This window comes from Mchenga conophoros, linkage group LG19 (assembly GCF_057382185.1).
Source record: "Mchenga conophoros isolate Kocher_MC1m ecotype Shallow Benthic linkage group LG19, M_conophoros_male_GT1.1, whole genome shotgun sequence".
Lineage (NCBI taxonomy): Eukaryota > Metazoa > Chordata > Actinopteri > Cichliformes > Cichlidae > Mchenga > Mchenga conophoros.
In genome coordinates this window covers 22,080,220-22,105,560 of record NC_140544.1, presented here as the reverse complement: position 1 = coordinate 22,105,560, position 25,341 = coordinate 22,080,220, and the positions used below count along the sequence as shown (strand labels likewise).

The window sequence follows — 25,341 nt, the reverse complement described above, 5'->3', positions numbered from 1 at the left end:
CTTCTGCATAGATAAAGGAAGCACATTTCTTCAGGTAGCCAACAATTTTGTGGTAGACTGCATGAATGATCAGTGCAGATTTGCTCTAAGAAAATTTTCTTTTTACATTAAGAAATATTCACACAGGAGATATTACAAATACAATTTATTGAACAAAAAAAAAGGAAAAAATATTTACAATTACTGTCTACGTGTTTGTTCTCCACAGTAACAGCACAAGGGCGACACCCCGTGGGCAGTTAACTGAATTGCATTAGATTGACAGTTTACGTTACAACCATCCACTTGAAGTTAACATACTAGCCTAACAGTTTTGCAGTTAATTCAATATTTATTAATGTTATAATGTTCACATTTGTGTTGAATCCGTTTTTGAGAGATTTCCTTTCAGAAGTGCGATCGTTTTGGATAAGGTGGTTTGTATTTCTGAGGAACTGCTCTACCTCAACTAACAGGAACTGATCACTTTCATGATATGCTGTTTGTGGCAAGACCAGATGAGGGGATAAAAGAAAATCTAAAAGAAAAGTAACTATAATTCCTTTTAGACATGTGCATAATAGTGAAACAATAAAATATTACTATCCTTAGGCAAAAGTCATACCAGCTCTGTATTGTTGGATTATCTCTTGAACCTCTTAAATGCACCATATTCCGTATTATGGTTATATGTTAAATCTGATACATTTTTCTTCATTCTAACTTTATTATCTTATTGACAGTAAGTAGGATAGGACTGAAGAGGTTTCATCAGAAAACTGAAGTGGAAAATCTAAAGTGAGATCTGCACCTAACACTGTAGGCCTGCATTAATTTATTACATTAGGACATGCGTGTAGTTTGTATTCATATGTATATGCTGTCTAAACTGATAAGAAGTATTTATTATACTTACATTCTGACCTTTGGCACAGCGTGTTAACACGGACATTTGAAGGCAGCACCAATATATTGGAGAAGGCGGGATTATGTGTCGTTACGACGAAAGAATCCAATCAGAGGCCAGCTTTTCACATAGTAACCCCAATCAGCGAATAGGGACTGGCTGGTTGCGAAGGTAGTGGTCGTGGTGGTGTACTGGAAGAAGCAAGTGTTTCCTCTGGGCTTGTTAGCTGCAAGGTTTAGTAACAACCTTTTACTCGAGTATCTGTCAGGTTAGGCGCCGAATTTATCGGCGTTTGATCCCTTTGTTATGCATTATATGGTTTCTGCATGCTAATTTTGCAATCTAGCTTGGCAGGTGAATCTAAATCTGTCTGAAAGCATATTTGAATATAATAGGGACACGAAATTACGATGCCATCCCCGATGGAGGGATCTTCCAGAGAAGGTGACCTGTTTACTGTGAAACACGAGCTGAAAAATGGTAAGTTAGCTGGGAGCCGGTACAACTCAATGCTGTGAATTTCATTCGATATTTATGTTTTGGAGACACGTGTCGGAGCGAGAAAAATGTTAGCTGGGCTAGCTTAGGGGAGGCAACTGTCACTGTCAGTGATCGTTTGTAGTAAGCACTAACATCAACGTTACACAAGTTCAAACATGGCAGAGGAAAGCTAACATCCGACTGTCATTACTACTTATAACGTTACCGCGAACTCACACAAACTAACGTTATCTGACCATATTATTACGGCGAGCTAGCGGCTAGCGTTTGTTATAAACCGAACTCAACCAGGGAAATAACATTAGCTTAAGCTAGTTGTCAGCGTGTAACCAGGTTAAAAACAGAGCATCGATGAAGATTTCACTAAGTTAATGCCATTGTCAACGCCTTAACTTATTTTGCTGGGTTTTCCTGCTGTTGCCTGTGTGTGACTGTTTTTGCTGTCACAGCTAACTTCTCCTCAGTCAAAAAAGGCAGAGCCAGCTGCAGTGATGTCAAGTCCAACACGCTAATGTTAGCCTATAGTTTCATTCTGCATATTACACAATAGTTAAGATCACCTGTAACCTTAGCTACAGCTGTTGCTTCTAACAGTGCATGCAATGACATATTAATCTCCTGAGCAGCCTGGTTAACTTTATACTACTAAGCCTCATCCCTAAAAGGGTAATCTACTGAAGGACAGTATAGTGTGAGTTCACTAAGAATTTACAGTAAATCTAGGCAGGATTCACAAATAAACAGAGATTTTAATGTTAGTGTTCAATTCAATTCAATTCAATTTTATTTCTATTGTTCGAAAGAGGGTTTCTGTGAAGAAGTGAAGAAGACTGCTTAGTGAAGTTGTACAGTGGACAACTAGGTTATAATGATACAGGGCTCCTGTTCAGGCTCCAACATGACTATGCTGCACCCCGATTATTGCCCTGCCCTAAAAATGCAGTCTGTCTAGTTGTCACTTTTTTCCCTGTGTGTTTCATTTAACACAGTGAAACTTATGGCTACTTTGCATCCAGCTGTACCATTTTGTCTGTGGAGATGTCTTAGTCCAGAACAACCACACAGTTCTCCAAGCTCATATGTCAATATAAAAATATGTCAATATCAGTTGTCATTGCACCTCCCTGTCTTCCTGTTGGAGATCAAGGCAGAGCTGTACTAAATGTGGCTATGTTATCATAAAATAAGTAATCATGCTTGTGCTGGCAGTTGCACAATAAAAGAATATTCTTGCTTGTCCGGGGCTTGTATTAGATGTTGGGTCTTTAACAACAATTGCTCAGGAAACCAACCAAGCACAAAGTTTAACAGATCTGGGTTTTTTTTTAAAGTTTTTAATTAATTTATTTTTTTAAAGGAAGCATAATTTCCCTCCAATAAAGCAAAGGGATTCCTAGGACTCCTCTGTTAGGCTATTAATAAACACCAAAATCAAACTGGGCCTTGGCAGGGTAAGCTTGACAAGGGTGTTATGCAACCTGAATCTCTGACCTTAAATTTGAAGGACAGCTTTGTTGTTCTGAAATGATACAGTGTGCGCTCAAATTGCCTAACAGTTGCAGCATTTTGTCTTGTGTGTAACTGGAGAAGCAGAGGAAAAGATTAAATCAGCCGCTTTAATTGCTCAGTACCCTATTTCCAGAGTGCGAGACAGAAGGAATGTGTTCACTACAATGGACATGCATGTCTAAGAGTGTGCCGTGCTCAGTCAGCTGTACTGGGAGACCATGATTTAGTGAGACACAGGGAGTCACAGACAGTGTGTGCTGAATTCAGTGAAGATCTTTAATGGAAGATAATGACCTTTTGCTGGTTAATTTAGCGAGTTTGCTTGCAGTGGAAGGGAGGATTATTTTGTAGTGCTGCATATTTAGGAGACAGGAAGAGCAAATGTGTTTTTGTAACACTTGTTTACATGGAGGAAGTTTGGTAATCATGCATGTGTTATTTGTGGTCATTTTTTTTTTTTTAACGTAATGGTGAAGTGAAATCACCATAACAATGCTACCAGTCTGCTGTTGTTGGTGTTTTGTTGTCTCTTGTTTTAATTTGATGGTTCTTCATTTGAAAGCCCAATTCTCCAGCTTTTAAACCTTTTCATTAAGTCTCAGTTAAGTCACATAGTAAAGTGCATCAGAATTCAAACTTGACCCCAATCTACAAAACAAGTGTACCAAAAAATGTCTACTGGTAGACATGCAGTGTTGATAACTCAACAGTAGTTAAAAACAAATTAAGATTTGTTTTGTTGATTAATAATAGATAAGAGGAGAATTTTTTACTCATAGTCCTTTATTTCATCCCCAATAGAGCACACGAGCATGGTAGTTAACAAACCATCTTTAATCCTTATTATTTAAGACTGGAAACAGATATATTATAGAGCTGTGGGGTAAAGATCGGACCAGAAATTAAACCCTTCAGTTTTCTATTACAATGTGTATCCACAGTTTGTGCTTCTTTGAACCTTAGGTATCTTGACTTTACTATCTAATCTTTAGCCATTAATAGTTATTTCCAGGTACTGAAAAATGCCAGGTGGGAGCTTCATAGTGCAACTGCATACAGTCAGGCTGTGAGTATAAACAAGGATGCACTATGGGAAGCACTGAGACATTTGCTGAACATTGGTATTAGCCTATATTAGCCTGGTACTGGGATATTGCTAAACAAAATCGCATTTGCAAATATCAGTGGCCAATATTTATGTGTTATATCCGTTTTGCACTGGCCTGCCTGTTTCCCTAGAGCAAAAGGGGGAATAAAAAACAACAAAAACCAAATGAAAAATGAAAAATAGTCATATCCAGAATTTCAGAGCATCCCTAAATATAAAGTTTTTCTTGTAGTAAGCATTAAGTGATCTTTCAGTGCTAATAAACTTTACCTTATGTGATTTAATTGCTTTGGAGAAATCTTAAAAATATAATTTCACTGACAATTACTTTTCATGCCAAAAATACAGTATGAATATATTTTCAAGTGTCTGTGTATATTGACAATCAAGCCATCTTTATTATTTCAAGTATTCACTACAAATATATTAATATTGTTATTTTTACTTTGACTTCAGCCAACCTGACGGGCCATGTAGAGAGGGTGGGGATAGAAAACTTTGAGCTATTAAAGGTGCTGGGTACCGGAGGTAAGTGCAGTGTTACTTTCCCTTAATGTAAACTTGAACATTCAGAAATTTGTTTGCACGCCATTCTGTCATCCAACAAAAGAGTGTTTTTGGAATGCTAAGCTTGTCGAACGAGTCTTTTCTGTTTACCCACCTTCATTGAACTTTGCCCTGTCTGTGATTATTTTCCTGCCAGCATATGGAAAGGTGTTCCTCGTGAGAAAAGTCAGTGGCCATGATGCAGGAAAGCTTTATGCCATGAAGGTTTTGAAGAAGGCCACTATTGTACAGAAGGCCAAGACTGCAGAACACACGCGGACCGAGCGGCAGGTGTTGGAGCACATTCGCCAGTCTCCATTCCTTGTCACACTTCACTATGCCTTCCAAACAGAAACCAAGCTGCACCTCATTCTTGGTGAGGATATTTGATAATAATTTTTTAAATTTTAAGATAAATTCAGATTTTAAATTGTTATATCAAAGATTTAAGGCCTATGGCAACTGTCTGAACCCAGTGGAAAACCCCCACATTTTTAACAGCTAAATATATTAATGTACGCAGAGAATAAAAATTGTCTTTCCTTGTAGGGACATTAACTAACTTACATAACAAACATGATGTTTTCCTTTATAGATTATGTAAATGGTGGGGAGCTCTTCACGCACTTAGTGCAAAGGGTGCGGTTTAAGGAGCAAGAAGTAGCCCTGTATAGTGGAGAGATTGTCTTGGCACTAGAACATCTACACGAGGTGACCTTCAGATTTAGCTCAACAGTAAACAGTAGCGCTTCTTCCGTCCTTGATGATTAACCTGTGTTTCATTTTCTTGTTCCAGCTTGGGATTGTCTATCGGGACCTTAAACTTGAGAATATTCTACTAGATTCAAACGGTCACATAGTTCTCACAGATTTCGGCCTTAGTAAAGAATTTGATCAGGTACAGTTTGCCTTTATGTGTTTAAACCTCTCAAACCTTTTCTATTCTCAAAATACGTTTTAGCTAATAAAACCCCAAAAAGGACATTTTGCTTTTTCTTTAATGCCCTCAAAAACCCAACTGTGAAGCCAGATTTTTACTTTAAATAGTGTGGGTTTGGGTATTTCACATTAGAGATATTTTTTCATCAGTATAGAGATATAACCACTTCTCACTTCCTCATTACAAATGCAGAGAAATATTAGGATGCAGCGTCTGTTAGGATAGAGTATTTTATCTCTATTCTGTGTCATATTTGTCTTACGAAATGTTTGGTTTTGTTTTTAAAAAATAGGCTGAAAGAGCTTTCTCTGTCTGTGGCACCATTGAATATATGGCTCCAGAAATTGTGGAAGGAGGAGAGTCTGGACATGACAAGGTAAATTCTAGTTTCATGTCATTGCCTGTTTGATCAAATCATGTTGCACACTCTCCAGTGAGAAGTCACGGTTAGGTGCTTTCATGCATTCCAGGCGGTGGACTGGTGGAGCCTCGGCGTGCTGATGTATGAGCTTTTGACTGGTGGGTCGCCCTTCACTGTTGATGGAGATGAGAACTCGCACACGGACATTGCCAAGTATGAATTCTCCTTGATCATCAGCCTCAGCTTGCAGCTATATTTCAGTTATAATCAGTCTATAATGCTGCTGTATATCTCTCGCACATCACAGGAGGATTGCCAAAAAAGATCCCCCTTTCCCTAAAGACATGGGACCACTGGCCAAAGACCTAATCCAGCGACTCCTCATTAAAGATCCAAAGAAGAGATTAGGGTCGGGGCCTAATGGAGCGGAGAATGTAAAGAAACACCCATTTTACCAGGTGGATTTCATTGCCTGTCTTGTAATGGTCACGATATTTAATATAACTAATGGACTGAGATGTCATTGTTTTGTACTGAGTATTTCTACATGGTTTTCACATTAGAAAATTAACTGGGAGGACTTGGCAGCCAAAAAGGTGCCTGCGCCATTCAAGCCAGTGATTCGGGATGAGCTGGACGTCAGCAACTTTGCAGACGAGTTCACAGAGATGGACCCCACCTACTCTCCCGCAGCTCTGCCTCAGAACTGTGACCGCATCTTCCAGGTGGGAGGGAAGGAAGACATCTTAGACAAGCAGACTGTGTTTTGTTGTGACTCATGCTGCTGCTGTTTGCAGACAGGAATATTTCTTTGTGCTCCTTGGAGGTCATCGCACAGGACACCGTTTATCGGCATTTGTTTAGAGCCCGTGTTTGTCTGGGCTTTGGTAGCAGGCAGTGTGAAATGTTGACACGGATGAAAAATCGCATTATACATTATCCGCTTTTTGTCTGTGACTATATTTGACATACTTCACAGCAATTGAAGTAATCAAGTGAAGTTTTGAATGTCCTCAAAAGGTTGCTGTAAGTCAACATGAGTCTGTCTGTGTGCATTGGTATTCAAATTGACTAAAGGGTCTTTTATTGAAGTAATTGCTGCCATATGCAGCTCTTATTGAAGTAACAGATGTGAATGACTATTTTTGATGTAGCTTTGAACCATAATATGGCCCACAACTCCATGCCAGCTGATGGCTGTCTGATGTATTGCATGAAATTTCAACTCTGATTGCCTTCTGGATCCTTGAGCATGCTAGATCAATAGATCCATTAACGGGCTTCTCTCATGGAATAAAAGGTTACACTTTGAGAGCATCACCACGTCTGTCTCGGTTACGCCTTCAGTCTTTGATTGCCAACTTCATCTTGGCTTTTTTCACTCTCAGCTGCCATTCATGTAGTCTGAAATTTTGTGGTCTTTATAATTTGCAAGCCTAGCAATCTCTGCGATAACGACAGCAATCCCAGTTTTAAACCGTGCACTTGCTCCCCCGCCGTGTCGCACAAAACAAAATTAAAATTGCATTAAGAGCGCCAAGATGTAATTTCACAGCAGAGCAATCAAATATTCAAGCCCGGCAATTTAGGGCATCTCATTCATTCAACACCCATCCTTCCGTCCATCCATTGCTGTCACTACATATCACACAGCTGTGTGTGTGCCGGTGTAAAAGAGAGAGGGAGAGATTAATGCCAGCTCAAAGCTCTGTGCTCCCCACAGCTGGAATTAAGCAGGCAGCGCTCCACAATGACAGGCCTAACAATAGGAACAGCTGGACAGCCACTGTCAGTCACACATGAAGAGAATTGGGCTTATTGTTGAGCTGACAGGCTGGTTTTGATAGATTTAAAGAAAACTACGCAATTTTGTTTTATTTTAAGGGACTCTATTTTTCTGTGGCAGTGGAGGAAGTTTCCTTTTCTCCTGCCCTAGTCCATCTCTCGCTTTATGTCTTAGTAAAATGTAAACACCTAGGGCTCTTGTGTTTTTATTTGCAGGGTTACTCTTTTATGGCCCCCTCCATCCTGTTCAAAAGGAATGTGGTGATGGATGACCCTGTCCAGCTGTGTGGGGGTTCTGAAAAGCCAGGCTCAGCTGCGGTGGCCCACAGCGCCATGATGAAGGTAAAATGAATGGACTTGGTTCTCCGAGCACAAACACACTTAAGCTAATGGATGCTGTCACAGACAGATGAGAACTTTTCCTTCCTTTCCTTTCCATTCCACTTGAACTTTATTTTTCTTCTGTGCTAGTTTTACTGCACTCACGTTCCGTTTCAGGCTTAATCCTGTTTATTTAATAGCATTTGTTCGTGAATACACTTGCGTGTCTTTGCAGCATAATGCTTTTTGAAAAGGTAGCAGTGCTTTTTGTGCGCTCAGTTAGCTTAAAGCTTTCTCAACAACATCCTGGGAAACTGAGCTGTTTTGCAAACCTTAGCATTTTCTATTTATTATGAGATTAGTCATAATGCTGAAAGGTATTGTAATTATTTATCTTAGTCCTTTTCAGTTTGCTGCTTCAATAATCCAAGAAAACGGAGGGAAAAACAAGAAATTGGGCTTTTAAATTGTATCTAAACAATGAAGGAAATTAGTGGTTTAACTACAGTAGCTGGCTTTTCTTTTCTAAAGTTTCCACTGGGTGCACATTATAGGTTTTAAACCAGATTCTGGTTAGCAAACAGGAAGCTTATTAACGGTATTTCTGTCTTATCATGTGACGATCTTAACTCTTTTAGTTCAGATCTAAAGTCGAGACTTTCAGTGCTATTTTTTTTAAAGTCCTCGTCACATTTGTATTTCTTCTTTTCGATTTTGCATGTGAAGTGTACAGGGTTGGTGTGGTGATATACTTAAAAACAACCCTTTGTGTAGCATAAAACTAGAATGAGAGAAGAATTATTATGAACATTATTATGGGTGAGAAGAGGGATAGCTTTGGGGATTCTAGCTGTAATTGAATCAGGATTTTTAATATAAATTCTGCATACAACCTCCAGAAAAGACTTGACTAAAAGAAAGGGAATAGAAAGAATGAAGAATGTCAAGTGTACCAAGTATTCTCTGTAGAAAACTGAAAGCAACTAAGGCCCTGAGATAATACTCAGATAATTGGCAAATTAATTTGGTCATAAGTAATGTAGGAACTTGCAAAATCTCTACTTTAATTCTACAAACAAACATCCTATATCAGGCTATAATATTTAATGTGAATTTTATTTGCGTGATAATAAAATATACACATAATTCTTACTTTTTGTGATTATTTTTATGCGTATTTGCAGGACTCGCCTTTCTATATGAGTTATGAAATGGACCTGAAGGAAAGTGCTCTGGGGGAGGGTAGCTTCTCGATCTGCAGACGGTGCACACACAAGAAGACTGGGCAGAAATATGCAGTCAAGATTGTCAGCAAGAGGTACGAGTTCACTGGGTGCACACATGTGTTTGTCAACTCAGATGCTTTTGGCTCTGTCTTTTGTTTATAGATTTACTGGATCAGTTGGACCGCCACCCTCCTCCATCCCCTGCTCAGCCAAGTCTGAAGCCAGTCTGAGAAGACTAATAAATGTTAAACTAACAAAGGCCAAATAATGTCATAATTCGACCTGATTACATATTTTCCTGATTTTTTTTTTCCCTATGAAAAATCCAGGTTATATAAGTAGATCACTTGGTTGTTTTTACTGCCACGTCCTGTAAAATCCCATGTATGCTTATAATACACTCCTCCACAGTTTGGCACCCAGTATTATAGTTCTGATTATAGTTGACATTAGGACTGATGCAAGGCAAACCCATGTCCAGTATTTTCTAGCTCTTCGTTGGTTAGAGCAAAACTGCCCTAAAGTATTTTGGAAATTCCCCTAAAGTAAACAAAATAAATAAAAGAAACCTAATTCCTAAAACCTAATATTTTCCAGTGTGTTCTGGGTTATAAAAGGATTTTTTTTTTTTTATACTGTATTGAGCATGTTATAAGAAAACGTTAACGTGGTACAACTAATAGTGTTGTAATGTGTGTAAATGTTTTGTCTTCTTTAAAAAAAAAGAAAATCTTAGCATATTGTGCTCCTAAACACGTAATGCAAAAGTAGGAAAATGTTCCACTTGTCCTGTGTGTGTATATGTGACTGGCTTTGCTGTAGGATGGAGGCCCAGACTCAGCGGGAAATAGCAGCCCTGAAGCTCTGCGACGGTCACCCCAACATTGTCAAGTTACATGAAATTTACCACGATCAGGTAAAGATAATCGCGTCCGTTACATTTGCCTCCATAAATTCTGTTTTCCATAGCTCTCTGCCTAGTCTGTGGGGACTGCAGCCTTATTAAGTCGAGGAAATGGAACAAGGCAGATTAATGGGGATGCTGGTAGCCCTCTGGGTGTTTCTTTATCTCTTTGCATATTGTTTCATGAACATCTCACACTGTGCTCAATATTTCGCCTCTGATTTATTTCTAAACTGCAGCTGCACAAACATCCATTTTTCGCCACTGAATAGTAACAACCTAGATTCACTTGTTTTGCTAATCGAGCCGCACACTTAACCCAAACTAAGCGCGCATATGTTCTAAATGTAGCTTACCCCCGGTATATGGAAGGTGTGACCGTGTGTGTGACTGTGTACAGCTTCATTAGCCTCGGTCCTTCATGCCCAGGAGCACCACTTTAGTCCTGATGAGCTCAGTGGGGTTATTACTGTACCTCACAGGTCTGTGACCCAGATCAAAGCAGCGCTGCCTCACCCGCCTCAGCTGAGTCCTGTCTTTGTTCCCTAGATCCTGCACTAATGAGAAGCTCAACCCCGCTGCTCTGGCACATCATTCTCCTGCCACTTTGTCTGGCCCCTTTCATTTTTACTTAATACCAATGTGGTTTAATGTCACCATCATGAGATCAAGGATGGTTTTTTGTGTGTGTTTGTTTCTGTTTGTTACGCAATAGAAAAATTACAGTTTAATGTTTCACCCATCACTTTTCAGTTGTTTTCAATGTGGTGTTCAAGCTTTGAAAGCAACATTGATGATATTTTAGGAAAGACAAACTTTCCAATATTTATTTAATTGCCAAACATTTAAGAGTGTTTGTGCATGCCGAGCTAATTCAAGGGTTGTTAAAGAATATAGGTTAAGAGTGGGTGTAACAGATGTAACCTTATCCTGTATGTGTTTGCTGTAGCTTCACACATACCTGGTTCTGGAGCTGCTTGGTGGAGGGGAGTTGCTGGAGAGAATCCGCCGGAAACAACATTTCAGCGAAACGGAAGCCAGCCGGATCATGCGCAAACTGGTGTCTGCTGTCAGTCACATGCATGATGTAGGAGTTGTGCACAGGGATCTTAAACCGGAGGTATTGGAGAGCTTCTCAGCTGAGCTATTGCCAGAGATTTCTTTCTGTCCAAGCACAGTTTGTGTCTTTGTGATGAATGCAGGCTGGCTGGATCGTACGTTTCTGAAAAAGAATTACTGTGTTTTTCTGAACTTTGTATGATCTGTCCTTCTCTCGTTCTCACTCTGCTATTTTTTTACAAAACAAGAGTAAAATTGTTTGACCCCAACGTGGGTCACAAGTACCTGGTCAGTCATGATGTACAATTTACTACTTGAGTGAACCAGTTCTGCTGAGCTGAGAAAAATGATTGCTGTGCGTGTCTCAAATTGCTTTGTAGAACCTGCTCTTCACAGATGAGAGTGAGAACTCTGAGATAAAAATCATAGACTTTGGCTTCGCTCGACTGAAACCACCAGACAATCAGCTCCTAAAGACTCCCTGCTTCACCCTACAGTATGCTGCACCAGAGATACTCAAATATGATGGCTATGATGAGTCCTGTGACCTGTGGAGTCTAGGGGTCATCCTGGTGAGTGGAGCAGCCACGCTCAGGTTAAATCAAAGCACTATTAATTTGACCGAGGATCATTGATTGTTCAGCAATTGGGGAGAGAACAACGAGCAAACCGTTATCTGAGTTTTTGAATGGTGAACAAGCTGTTTATGCTAACGTTACCATTTACACTATATGAATCATAGATTGTAGTGCATTTATTGATGTTCATGTGGTGAGCCTAGGACTGTTGCATTGTTGGTAGGGTTGAGTTGGCTGGAAATGGAAGGGTATTGGATCTTTAACTTACTTTAAATCCTGACTTAAGGCTTTAATTTGAATTCCATTAACCTGTTCTATTATTAATATTTTTAGGTACAATTGTTGATTACAGTTATAGCTGATCTTTTTTATGGTTATATAATTAATAGATTAGTAGGCCTTCTTTTTTTTTTTTTTATATCCATCCATCCATCCATCTTCATCCGCTTTGTCCGGGGCCGGGTCGCGGGGGCAGCAGCCTAAGCAAAGAGGCCCAGACCTCCCTCTCCCCAGCCACCTCCTCCAGCTTGTCCGGGGGAATACCAAGGCGTTCCCAGGCCAGCCGAGAGATATAATCTCTCCAGCGTGTCCTGGGTCTGCCCCGGGGCCTCCTCCCGGTGGGACATGCCTGGAACACCTCACCCAGGAGGCGCCCAGGGGGCATCCTTGTCAGATGCCCGAACCACCTCAGCTGGCTCCTTTCGATGTGGAGCAGCAGCTGCTCTACTCTGAGCCCCTCCCGGATGGGGGGGGCCGGTCCGTCGTGGGGGGGGACCACGACGGACCGGTGCAGCGTCCGCATTACTGCAGCTGCAGCCCCAATCCGTCTGTCGATCTCCGGCTCCCTTCTCCCATCACTCGCGAACAAGACCCCGAGATACTTGAACTCCTCCACTTGTGGCAGGAACTCATCCCCGACCCGGAGTGGGCACTCCACCCTTTTCCGGCTGAGAACCATGGCCTCAGATTTGGAGGTGCTGATCCTCATTCCCGCTGCTTCACACTCGGCTGCGAACCGTTCCAGTGCGAGCTGGAGGCCCTCACCCGATGAAGCCAACAGAACCACATCATCTGCAAAAATCAGAGATGAGATTCTGAGGCCACCAAAGCGAAAGCCCTCCGCCACTTGGCTGCGCCTAGAAATCCTGTCCATAAAAATTATGAACAGAACCGGAGACAAAGGGCAGCCCTGGCGAAGCCCATCACCCACCGGGAACGAGTCCGACTTATTGCCGGCAATGCGAACCAAGCTCTTGCAACGGTTGTATAGGGATCGAATGGCCCGTAGCAATGGGCCAGACACCCCATATTCCCGCAACACCTCCCACAGGACACCCCGAGGGACACGGTCGAATGCCTTCTCCAAGTCCACAAAACACATGTAGACTGGTTGGGCAAACTCCCATGCACCCTCAAGTATCCTGGAGAGGATAAAGAGCTGGTCCAGTGTTCCGCGACCAGGACGAAAACCGCATTGTTCCTCCTGTATCCGAGGTTCGACTAACGGACGAACTCTCCTTTCCAGCACCCTGGCATAGACTTTCCCAGGGAGGCTGAGGAGTGTGATCCCCCTGTAGTTGGAACACACCCTCCGGTCCCCCTTCTTAAAGATGGGAACCACCACCCCGGTCTGCCAGTCCACAGGTACTGCCCCTGATCGCCACGCAACATTGCAGAGGCGTGTCAACCAGAACAGCCCTACAACGTCCAGAGCCTTCAGGAACTCGGGGCGGACCTCATCAACACCAGGGGCTCTGCCACCAAGGAGTTGTTTAACTGCCTCAGTGACCTCGCACCCGGAAATTGGCGGGTCATTCCCCTCATCCCCAGACTCTGCTTCCTCCTCGGAAGACGTGTCAGTGGGATTAAGGAGGTCCTCGAAGTATTCCTTCCACCGCCTGACAATTTTCTCAGTCGACGTCAGCAGCGCTCTGCCAGCACTATACACAGTGCAGGTAGAGCACCGCTTTCCCCTCCTGAGACGTCTGACGGTTTGCCAGAATCTCTTCGAGGCAGTCCGAAAGTCTTTTTCCATGGCCTCTCCGAACTCCTCCCACACCCGAGTTTTTGCTTCAGCCACTGCCCGAGCCGCATTCCGCTTGGCCTGTCGATACCTGTCGGCTGCCTCCGGAGTCCCACAGGCTAACCAAGCCCGATAGGACTCCTTCTTCAGCCTGGTGGCTCCCTTCACCTCTGGTGTCCACCATTTGGTTCGGGGATTACCACCACGGCAGGCACCCACCACCTTGCGGCCGCAGCTCAATGCAGCAGCTTCGGCAATGGAGACTCTGAACATGGTCCATTCGGACTCAATGTCCCCAGTCTCCCTCGGAATGCTGTCGAAGCTCTGCCGGAGGTGTGCGTTGAAGATCTCGCGGACTGGGGCCTCTGCTAGACGTTCCCTCATGCAGCTCCACTTAAGAAGATCCATACCAAACCTGTCATCCTTAGTAGTATCTGTTATCCAAAGAATGGTTGGCTGTTCATAGGTGTGGTGCTTTTTCGTAAAAAAAAAGGCAGAATATAAATTCCAGGGTATATTAGTGCGTTAAGTTATTTTGCTTGTTGAAATGCAATATTCTTGGTAAGTAAAATTTCATGTAGCTCAAAGACATTATGAAAGTATTGCTCTGTACATGAAAGGTAGATTTTTGATGAAACTCATGGCTCTCACAGGTTGTAATAGAACTAAATAACTGATCATTGATTAGCCCTATTCAGGAGCATCCTTCTTTGTGACTTAACGCCATCACTTTCCACAATGCTCCAGGAAAGTGACCTGATTATATAAATGTATAATTTACACAAATCTTTTCAGAACCCAGATTCCCACTTTAAAGCTTGTCTAAAAATGCTTTTGACTGAAGTGTTTCTATAACCAAATAAATGTTTAATCAGAAGCTTCATATACTCTTGATTTGCACATCTTATCCAGTTTGAGGATTAAACATTTGACACAGGCCACTCTGATTAAGCAATCAGCTGTTATTTTAACTGATTTTGGTAGTAGTTTAGGCTAATCTGTGTTGGATGATATTCATCTCCTCTTGTTCAGCGGTACAAACTTCAGCATCCTGTGGTGAGCTGACACAGTTTACGCTCACCACAAAAAGAAGCAAAACCTGCCCCACTCTTAGACCTGGTAAAGGCTATGCGGATATGTCATCCTCATTCAACTTTTTTTTTTTTGCATGGAAGAGAAGAATTAAAAGGAGAGGTAGACAGGATAAGGAAAGGACACATAGTTGAGAGAAAGATTTCTGTAGTTGGCCAGTCATCCGTACAGAGCCATGGCTCTATGTTTAAGTGCTGCTTCCCACCGTCGCCCCCTGGGGGGATATGGGTGTACTGTGCCTCTTGGAGGTTTGATGAAATGGCTACTGACATGCTTTGTGCACAATGCCCTGGAAGCCAACTGAGTTGAGATATAGAGGGAGAGAGAGATCACAGCACAACAGAGCCTTTGCTGCCAAAAGGGTTGTTCCCAACTACTGTCATTTTAATAAGAAATATGAGGGCAGATGCATTCAGGCCAAGGTGAGAGAATCCTGTTCTTTCAGCTGAGCACAAACCGCTCTTCTCTTGAGTGCTAGTTCAGCCATGGTCAACAACTTGCAGCATAACAATGGAAAAATGTGGACAGTCGTGATCGGTCAAGGGCGCTTTTAAAACATGTTATTTTAACAGTACATGTGTTTAAACACTTACGTCTAGTTACTTAACCAGCTTATTGAAGGTAGTGTGGCACTGACAAAAATGAGCACATAGTGTTTTTTCGTCCGCAGCTGTTGTATAAAGTGTATAAATTAGATTTTCACTAGAGATACCTGATTTCTGAGGACAAAGGCATTAGAGATTTAAATGGAGAAAAAAGATAGTTGGGATGTTTTAGAAGATGTAAATTAAAAAAAAAATGCAATGCAGTTATTCACCATCAAAAGCACATATAAAGATAAAAGAAAAATGTCAAACCGCTTAAAATATCTGTTCATTTCAAATTTAATGACAGCATGTTTAAAAGGCCAGTTAGGATCCTTGAATGTTTTACTACAGAGCCACACTGATCTGTGCAGAATGGGGTTTGATGTTGTGTTGCTAGAATAGCCAAGATCTTCCCCAAAAAAGAGGTTTTCCTGATGAGAGCATTTGTCGCTACCAAACCTGTATACATAATCTGCATTAATGGTGCCTTTACACATGTCTATGTAGCTAATTCTATATGCACTATTGCTCCCAATTATCACAGATGCTGGTTTTAAATAGTGTGTTGTGTAGTTTGCAGAACGCAGCATCCATGAGTCTCAAAGAGATGTTCAGATTTTTCATATTTACTGTGAAAAAATGAGTTTAGTAACAGTGCAATGTCTCTTTCAAGATTATATTGTTCTTTGTTTTATTTAGGCCTTATAAATTCTTCAAAATCATTGGATTATTGTGATATTTTGGTGATATACATTTTACACAGCATTCCAGTTCCTGGAAATCAAAGTTGCAGAGTGTGTTGTACTGAAAACGGAAAATAATGGAGTCGTTATTAACTTTGTAGTAAAGCTTTTCACAAAAACACTGTTCAAGTTTTGACACAGTTGTTCTATTTGTGCTACCCAATTTTGTCAAACTAGCATCTTTCACATTTAATTCTATTTTATTTATATAGCACCAAATCACATCAACAGTCACCTCAAGGCACTTTATATTGTAAGGTAAAGACCCTACAATAATACAGAGAAAATTCCAGCAATCAGACCCCTTTTAAGAAAGCACTTGGTGACAGTGGGAAGCAAAACCTCTCTTTTAACAGGAAGTAGGTGTCAGAGGTGCGTCTACACTTTGTGGCGAGCTATGGTTGAGTCGCCACAGTTTGATGATGTGGCAGCTATTGTTAGCTCAGAGACAGAGAAGAGCTGAGAAAAATTAAAAAACTAATAATTTAATAATTATTAATTCTAGGTGACCAACAGTTGGCCTCACTCCAAGACTTTTCTCAACAATGTAACAAAAACCTAAATAAACGTTGTTCTCTCTTTAAAGTCTATAACTGAAAAGCTAAGCGAGAGCTATTATAAACTGGTAAGCCAGTCTAAATGTGACTGTATTGTAAAAATTGCATTGAGATCTCTAAATCATCTTTATTTTAATATGTTTATGTTCATAGCAGATTGCATGGTCTTCCTTTGTTTGCAGTACACCATGCTGTCCGGCCAGGTGCCTTTTCAGTGCCAGGAGAAGAGCCTGACCCACACCAGTGCTGAAGAGATTATGCGTAAAATCAAACAGGGAGATTTCTCTTTTCAAGGAGAGGCCTGGAGAAACGTGTCCCAGCAAGCTAAGGACCTCATACAAGGTGAGGGGAAAAAACTGGCTCATTTTCTTTTGAATAACTTGAGCTTCGGTTTCTTTTTTTCCCATTAAAAACATAGAAACATAGTGCACTAAATTTATAAAATTCCACTTAAATAGTACTACAAATTTTAGGGTATGGTTATGAAAGTGAGTAGTGTTAGCTTGCAGCTCCAAGACTTCTGTTATCGGTAGAGTCTTTGTTCCAGGCTCATTTTTTCAGAATAAAATATCGACTTTCAAAATAAAGTAGTATGAACTGTTTTTGTGAAATTGTAAATTAGTTAAATAAATAAAATGAGGTTTATGCAAAAGCTTTGAGTCGTGTTTAGGGCAGATTTTGGTGGTGCTGGTAGAGTCTGGAAGAAGAAATGGACAAGTAGTGCTCCGTTAGTGCAATGTCAGTAAGTGATGACGTGTTTTGGATGAACTTTCTACTCACAAAGCAGCTTTCAGAGATCAGGTTTCCTAAAGAGGAAATAACTTCCTGCCTGTGTCTCACCTTTTCCCACCTGGATTAAGAGCGTTAAAGGTAATTATCTGCGTCTTGTTCCTGTAGAGCTGCTGACGGTCGACCCTAACAAGAGGATTAAGATGTGTGGCCTCCGTTACAACGCCTGGCTCCAGGACGACAGCCAGTTGTCCTCCAACCCACTTATGACCCCAGACATTCTCGGATCCTCCACTGCCTCTGTCCACACTTGTGTCAAAGCTACTTTTAATGTATGAAATGTTCAGAAGGGTGCTAATGTTAGATAGTAGGTCAGAACGTTCCAACCTAGTGTAAAATTTGGATTGTGTAGCTTCTGCTAAGTGTCAACCGGCTGTTATTAATAGAGATGGAGACCACATTATATTAACCGTATTGTGGGAAGATTAATTCAAACAAATGCTAAAGATATTAGTAATTTAAAATGCATCAAAAGGCACTTTGATACTGCAACAAAGCGCAGATGCTAGTTTTTGTCTTACTTGAGGTTGGATTTGTGTTGTTATTGCGATTCATCAAAATGCTGAATGGATATTAATGCGACTAATGATATAATTATGTGACCTGGGTTTTGGCCAAATATTGATGGGATCTGAAACGTAAGATCCATTGAAAAAAGATGAGAGCAGTGCATTTCATTGAAACTAAAATGTAAAAGTCTAACCAAACATCTGTTTTGTACTCGCAGGCATTTAACAAATGTAAGCGGGAAGGGTTCCGCCTCCAGACGGTGGACAAGGCGCCTCTAGCCAAGAGGAGGAAGATGAAAAAAACAAGTACCAGCACAGAGACCCGCAGCAGTTCCAGCGAGAGTACCCATTCGTCCTCCTCCTCCTCCCAGTCACAGGAGAAAACTTTTCAAGAAGGAGACCCAAATCGACAGCACTCTAACATCACTCCTGTCATCACCCCTGTCAACACACCGGTGCCCTCTGGAACAGATTCTGGGCACCAGCCAGCACCTCCAGCCTTTCCCTTCTCAGAAGGACAGTAAGACAGCCTGAGGAGAATCCAGATTCAGACAGTTGGGTCTGAAAAAAAAAAAGAAGAAGAAGTTTGGCTTGGACTAGTATAGAGACATCCTTCTTCTTTCTCTCTGTCTCTGGCTCAATTGCATGGATGTCAGCACGTCTCTAAAACCAAGCATGCAGCAGGAGCAGCACTGTCACCTCTATATCAATCAATCAATCAATCATCACTAGCAATAGCCTATCCTATCGTATCTTTTGCTCTGACTTTCTCACACAGACTATCAATCAGGGACTGGACCAGGAAGAAGTGTCACCAGTGTCCTAAAAGAAAAGGGCTGCCCTACTGCCCCCGGTCCAGAGAATGGAGAGACATCTTCAGTCTCGTCATTAAATCACAACATCTGTCCTCTCCTTTTCTGTCTTTGTCCGAGTTTTTAGAGATTTAAAGGGAAAGTCAGTGTTTACACCACGGATGCTTTGTAATTTCTGTCAAAAGGAGAGAGAAACAAAAGGCCACATGCCGGAGGATAATCTTACGTCTCTGCTATACGGAGCAGCTTATTTATATGTGAATTTTGCAGACTGAAATTTATTTATGATAAGCTATATTATTAACTTATTTATGATTCATTATGATCTGAAAAAAAATAATGGATACAGTGAGACTAAAAAAAGAAGATATTTTGTGTGTGTATGTGTGTGTGTGTGTTTTCCTATCAGCTCAAAAAAACTTTCCATACAGTGAAATGATCTTTCATATATCTTTCTAGTTAGACACATCGAAGAGTCTAGTAGGTCAGTTTTAGTTTGTTTTGTATACATCGTAAGAGTCAAAGTCATGAAACCAGAGTTCTTTATAGGTACTGCTAATTATTTAAGGTGAATTTTAAGATTGATATTTGTTTAGTGGCTTAAAAAATATACATTTCCTGATTCATATAAAAGATGAAAATGTGTGCACATCTTTTTGTAAGAACCAAATGTGGATGTAGTATGTTCAGCCAAATCTGTGATTTTTATCAGCGAGTACTGCTGCCTGAGGCAGTGCAACCTGACTAGAACAGCTATATTTAGACTTTTTTTTTGTCTCTTATGTGGGAGTATGGCTACTGCCGGACTTAGCATTGCTGCTGTTCCATGTGGTCTGATCCTGAAGTCAGTATTTAGCCAAGCAGTAGAGACCTAATTGTCTCATTATCACTACAACCAATTGGATTGAGCAGAATGTCCCAAATGGAAAATGAAGATCAGCTTAGCGTAAGGGTCGAATGCGTCAAGTAGTTTGAGATTTGAGCCTTCTTGGAACCAAGATGCCTGAGGGCAGTTTCAAGTGACCTCTTTTTTTTTTCTTTTAGATTAAAAAATATTAATTAAAGGAAGGCTTATGTGCCAAACTGCATTTGAATGGTAATGTTTGCGTTTAAAGACGGTCAGACACTAGGACATTTGGAGACAATGTAGAGCAAAAGTAGCCCCGTTTTGTCTTCAGTCATAAAACTACTGCAAAATGCCGAACTTTGTGCTCAACAACTTGTAATCATCAAATTAGGGATGCACCGATTGATTATATTAGCCAAATGTTGGTATCTGGCTGTTGTGGGCCTTGTTGACTCATTTCAGCAATTAAAAATGTCTGATGTGCGAATCATATCAGTGTTTAACTGGCTTATTGTTCAAGTATAGTGTGATGAAGCGTTGAAAGACTTCAAGTTCAGTTATGCTTATTTATAGTGAAGATTTCTTTGCTTCCCTGGAACAGAAGGTGGAATAAGTACATCAGAATTTGCCAGTCGGCCCAGAAGTTAACAATCAGTGCATCCCTACCACATGCTTCTTTTTACTATTGATGCCGTCCTTGCTCTATTTACCATGTTGTACTGCATGACTGAAAAGGTGATCTTTGCACTGTGTGACAGCTCGCACTTTGAGGCAGATATCTTGTTAGTATTAGGTCCCCAGTGCATGATATGACCCGAAACATCAACCACTTCCTTTATTTGCCTTTGTGGGCTTTTTGGGGGGGCAGATTCTTACTTGATTTAATGTGAGTTTGTTTACTTGCTTAACCAATTTTCAATTCGGGACTTTTACTGTTTAAAATTGTGATGGGTGTACAAAACCCCTTGTTACAATAGCCTAAATATTGTAATATCCCAGTGTTACAATTCTGGTGTTAGTTGGGATAGTTAGGGGAAAAAAATGCCATGCTCTGTTAACTGTTTTTTTTTTTTTTTTTTTTAATTACGTCTTTGTCTGTTTTCATTGTAATAATTGAAATACTGTATTTTGCTGTTGTGTGGGGTACTTGGTGATCCGTATGTGAAGCTACCTAGAATCAGATCCTCCTGCTCAGCCAGGATACAGATTTTCAGTTGGACTACTGTGTGCATTTAAACACACGCTGTCATCCTCTTCCATTTTTACTCTGAATCAGAACCAAAGCATTAACTTCAAGGTAGCTGCTTTAAGCTGCATGAGACATGACCTTTCATGCAAATATGCAAAAAAAAAAAAGCTTCATATATCACATTTTCTGTTTGTTCGAGTTTCTTTTCTTGGTCCATTCAATGAACGATATTTTTTAGTACAGATGATTTTTTATTTTTTTTTAACAGCACATAATGTGTTTTCTTCAGAGATTCTTTATGGAATCAGTAATATCAATACCCAGCACATTATCATGCTTAAATCTATGCATCTCTTTTACACTTTTGTGTTGCTTGTTTTGCCATTTCACAAAGACCTCATTGAATGGGTTTAAGCAGAGTGCTTAAAAAGGTGTAACAAAATTTCTATACGCTGATCGTCTACAACACCAAATATTGTGTAATGTCCAGCTTGTGCCAGAAGAAACAGCTCTGACATGTTGGAGAACAGACGTGAGATGCTGTTAGTTTCTGGGACAGGGCAGATGGACTGCTGTCAGTCAGTTTGGAGAGCAGTTTAAGACCTTGGGCTCTTGCTCATGTTTTTTGTTTAATTTTTGTGGTGTGGCAAGGTGCACTGTCCTGCTGGGAAAAGCAGTTATTTCGGTGGGAAGCGTACGGTGAAGGAACATCCACACGAATGGTGCGATCCAAGTTTTCTCAGCAGAACATTGCAGAGAGTGTTTTTAATGTTTTGGCTGATCAGTGTTTACTGTACTTTTACTCCCATAACGTCAGCCACTGTAGAAATGGAACAGATGGAAAAGATTCCCAGTATGAAAAAGCTGGAATCCTTGGAGCTAAACACTACAAAGCTCTCGTCTAACTTAGTTCGCATGAGTTCCCCGTTGCTGCCTCATTAAGCCTCTTTTCTTTTGTTTGGGTGTATTAATAGCTCAAGTGGAGGAAGAGGAAGAGTGTCCTATATTGAGCTCCCCTCTGGGAGCCAGGCTCTATTAGCTGATGTGCTGCAGTGCTGTTTGTTCGAAAGAAAATACCGTACTCTACTCACTGCCTCTGTGGGACCCGGCTCACTTTCTTTGTAGGGAAAATAACAGTGCATCACAGGAAAGGGTTGGTTTAGTATCAATGTCTCTTGGGGCTGATTTCCAAACTAGGCTTTCCTTCTTTTGATGAACACCTTGTTTATTGTGCCACCACGAGGAAGAGAGACAGAGGGAGGCCGGTTCTTATTTTAGGCCTTGTTGCCTTTGATACATTATTTTGTCAGTTCCCTTAAATTTTAACGAAAGTTCCTTTTCTGCCTACAGTGCTTCCTCGTTTCTAAGCCTGAAAGCGTCACGCCTAATGATGCTAAACCTTTTTAGCATTTTTCCAACACTTAATTAGAGGGCTGGTAGTTTGAATTGTTTTGTGTAAACCAGCGACTGCTGTTGTACACTTTAGTCAGAGAAATTGGCTTGGGATGTTGCGGTGTGTTTTTAGTGCTCCGGTCCATGAAGTCACGCATGGGATTAAGACACTAAGGGCAGCGTTGAGTGACATCCTGTACTGATTCTCAGTATGGTGCTCGTGTGCATGTGTTGTTTGTGAACGTCGATAATTTTGGACACACCTTGCAGCTAGTGTTGTTCTTTTTTGTCAACATTAAGGACGTGTACAGTACTGTGCAAGAGTCTTGAGCCAAGCTTCATTTCTCTATATTTTGCCAGGAAAATTGGAAATATGTGCAGTGAATTATCGGACACATAGAAACTAACTTGGAAATACAGTATACAGGCAAAATCAGAGTTGGTACAAAATGTTTCATTGTATGATCTTTCTTGGATGATCTTACCACATTAACAGTTTGTTTGGGGATCATTGTCATGCTAAAACTTGAAACCAGTGCCGATGAGATGCTTTTTGTTTTTGCATGGTGGATAAAATCTGATGCTACTTGTCTGCATTCATGATTCCATCAGTTTTGAAAAGATCGCCAACACCACTTGCTGAAATCAAACCCAAAACAATGGCTGAACCTTCACTGTGTTTTACAGATGGCTGTAGACTGTTGTACCTCTCTCCTGACTTCCAAAATGTTAAAATTTGGATTCATCACTCCATAAGACCTTCCCACTTATTTTTAGTCCAGCACTTGTATAGTTGGCACACCTGTCTTTTCTCCCAGTTTCCCTCCTTTAAGAGTGGTTTCTTTAGTCACTATTCATTTGAGATCATTTCTAATGATCAACTGCAGGACCAGATGTCTATCTCAGGTCCTGCGTTAGGTCTTTGTTGGATTTTTCTTTTTTCTTGTCTAAAAAATGAATGAAAAAGCAACCAGTGTCCACAGACCAACTTTTAGAAAGATTACAGAACTTTTGCTCTAGAAAATGTTAAAAAAAGTTAACAAAGTATGTTTCCTTGGAAGCAAAATACAAAGAAGTGATGGGTGACTCAAGACATGTTGATTGGTCACTGCCTTATGTATGGAGCTGTCCAAGGTGCTGAAGTGCTCAAACTATCAGTTGTTTGAGAGAAGCATAATAGTGCGATCCTTTAAAATGACCATGATGATTGTTAAGTGGCTCAACGAATCCACAGAAAAAGTGCTTCAAAACAAACAAAATCTCCCGCTATGGCTAATGATAAGAATATTTATTGATACAATTTAGAGCACTTCCAAGTAAGGTAGAGCTTTCATCAGTCATGAGTCAGGTGTAGCAGCTTTGATCAAGAGCGAGAAAAGAAAGAGTGAATGGTTAAAATGTCCAGCTTTGCTGTGCTTCTGTGTTGTAGATGTTTATATCAAAGTCTAAAATACTTCAATGTCTGAACATGTAATCTCTGCGTGGCAAAAGCTCAGACTTCAGACCGCTCTGAATTCTTGGTTTCTTTCTTTTTTTTTTTTTTTTTTTTTTTTTTTGGTCTATTGGTCTTTGAACCTGACATTTTATGATGTCAGTGAGAGCAGATATCCCAGATATGGGCAGCCAATCAACAGAAAGTTGGCTTGAAGGGAGCGGGAAGGGAGAAAAGCTCAGTATATGATTAAAAAAAAGAGATTCATTTGAAAGGTTAATCATGCAAAGGCACCCTGGTAGTGTCCACAAATGGCACTACTGAGATAAAAAGGACCTAATACGCTCCACTTTGGATACAAATAATGGAATTAATAATGTTAAATAATATCCAGAATCATTTCAGCCAGGAAATGAAATATGTGAACTTTTTTTGTTTTAATTTGGGAGTATATGCTAACAGTTACTTTGATTAAAAGTATCCAACTACAACTACACTGATATCTCTGGGGCAGTGACAGCCATATGTATATATACCCCCCTTACAGTTCAGCCTTTTAAAAGCAAGTGGTCAGCTACAAAGTGGCCTTGCTGAGCTACACTTACCTGCATGAGGACGTGTTCTCTTGCGTTAATTTATTTGACTCAGCGAGTGTTGCTCTATGTAAAGTTGGTAACAGATATTAATGCTTCCACATCCATGGGTTGTAAGGGATGTAAAGGCATCATCCTCATCATCGTGATCATCATCATTTTCGTCACCAGTGCAGCCATCATGCATGTGCTGATGTTGCTTGATTCCTGTCAATCTTTCTGTTCTTATCAAAACTTGTCCAAACGTACTGTAGCAGTGAATCCCTTTGAGATTGGTCACTAAACTGGTTTAAAACACAATATCAAGCTTTAAGGGCAAAACTTTGCACTTACATGTTGATTTAGTCACGCATATGTTGCAGGAAAAATGTCCTCTTTTGTGCAGGTTCAAATGTTTCTCATCTTTCTGTTTCTCTTGATGGTTGTTGTCAGATAATTCTAAGATAAAATAAACCTCAGCAGTAGTACTTTTTAGATACGGCGAGGAGACACCATGTGCGTACCTGCTTCTTAAGGCACTGTGAAAATCATCCTTCAGGACTTTTGGGCACACCGTCGATAGTATGAGGGGAAAAAACCCTCGATTTGCTTCAATAAATGCTTTACGTGCTAGCTGAATACATGTGTACGTTTGATAATCTGATACCAGTAATGAGTCTTTTAATAGATCCTCTGCTTCATTGTATTTTTAAGTGTTTACGTCATTAATGAAGATATTTTGTGATACCAGGATTTGTGTGTATGAGTTGTCAAAAAGACAATAAACGTACGATTTCCTGTTCACTTGAGGATTTTGATTTTAATAAATCAGGTGTGAACTTGTCATGTTGACAAGAGTTTTAAAAGTATGTCAGACGGCAGCCACCAGATGGCAGTGTTTAATAAAGTTTAACCAGAAGAGCAGTTTACTGTTCAATAAGCCTTTAGAAACAAGTAGAAAATTATGTTTAGCATATATTATCTTAAACATTGCTACAATAAATTGTGTCTTCAAGGTTGTTTAAATCACCACCAGATGTAAGGTTTATGCCATGGGTGCCCTAAATTAACAT

The 25,341-nt window shown here is 40.6% G+C and overlaps 1 protein-coding gene across 2 annotated transcripts; it reads left to right on the top strand.

The window, feature by feature from the left end:
- The first annotated feature begins 987 nt into the window (after positions 1 to 987).
- rps6ka5 (ribosomal protein S6 kinase A5) lies at positions 988 to 25,072 on the top strand. 2 transcript variants are annotated; one of them, XM_085256588.1, is made up of 18 exons: positions 988 to 1,119; positions 1,282 to 1,366; positions 4,461 to 4,532; positions 4,708 to 4,926; positions 5,146 to 5,261; positions 5,347 to 5,448; positions 5,783 to 5,866; positions 5,961 to 6,064; positions 6,159 to 6,309; positions 6,415 to 6,576; positions 7,853 to 7,978; positions 9,142 to 9,275; positions 10,006 to 10,099; positions 11,037 to 11,207; positions 11,527 to 11,718; positions 16,909 to 17,068; positions 17,624 to 17,787; positions 18,243 to 25,072. In XM_085256588.1, the coding sequence occupies exons 2-18, from the start codon at positions 1,297 to 1,299 to the stop codon at positions 18,546 to 18,548; spliced, it is 2,427 nt and encodes an 808-aa protein (XP_085112714.1). In that variant the 5' UTR covers positions 988 to 1,119; positions 1,282 to 1,296; the 3' UTR covers positions 18,549 to 25,072. The 2 variants fall into 2 exon arrangements, with proteins under 2 accessions (XP_085112714.1, XP_085112715.1); XM_085256589.1 differs by lacking the exon at positions 4,461 to 4,532.
- The last annotated feature ends 269 nt before the right edge of the window (positions 25,073 to 25,341 follow it).

Coding starts and splice junctions, on each gene's coding strand:
- rps6ka5 (XM_085256588.1), top strand. CDS start 1,297: ATGCCATCCCCGATGGAGGGATCTTCCAGAGAAGGTGACCTGTTTACT. Junction 1,367..4,460: donor GAAACACGAGCTGAAAAATG/GTAAGTTAGCTG, acceptor CTTTGACTTCAG/CCAACCTGACGGGCCATGTA. Junction 4,927..5,145: donor CAAGCTGCACCTCATTCTTG/GTGAGGATATTT, acceptor TTTCCTTTATAG/ATTATGTAAATGGTGGGGAG.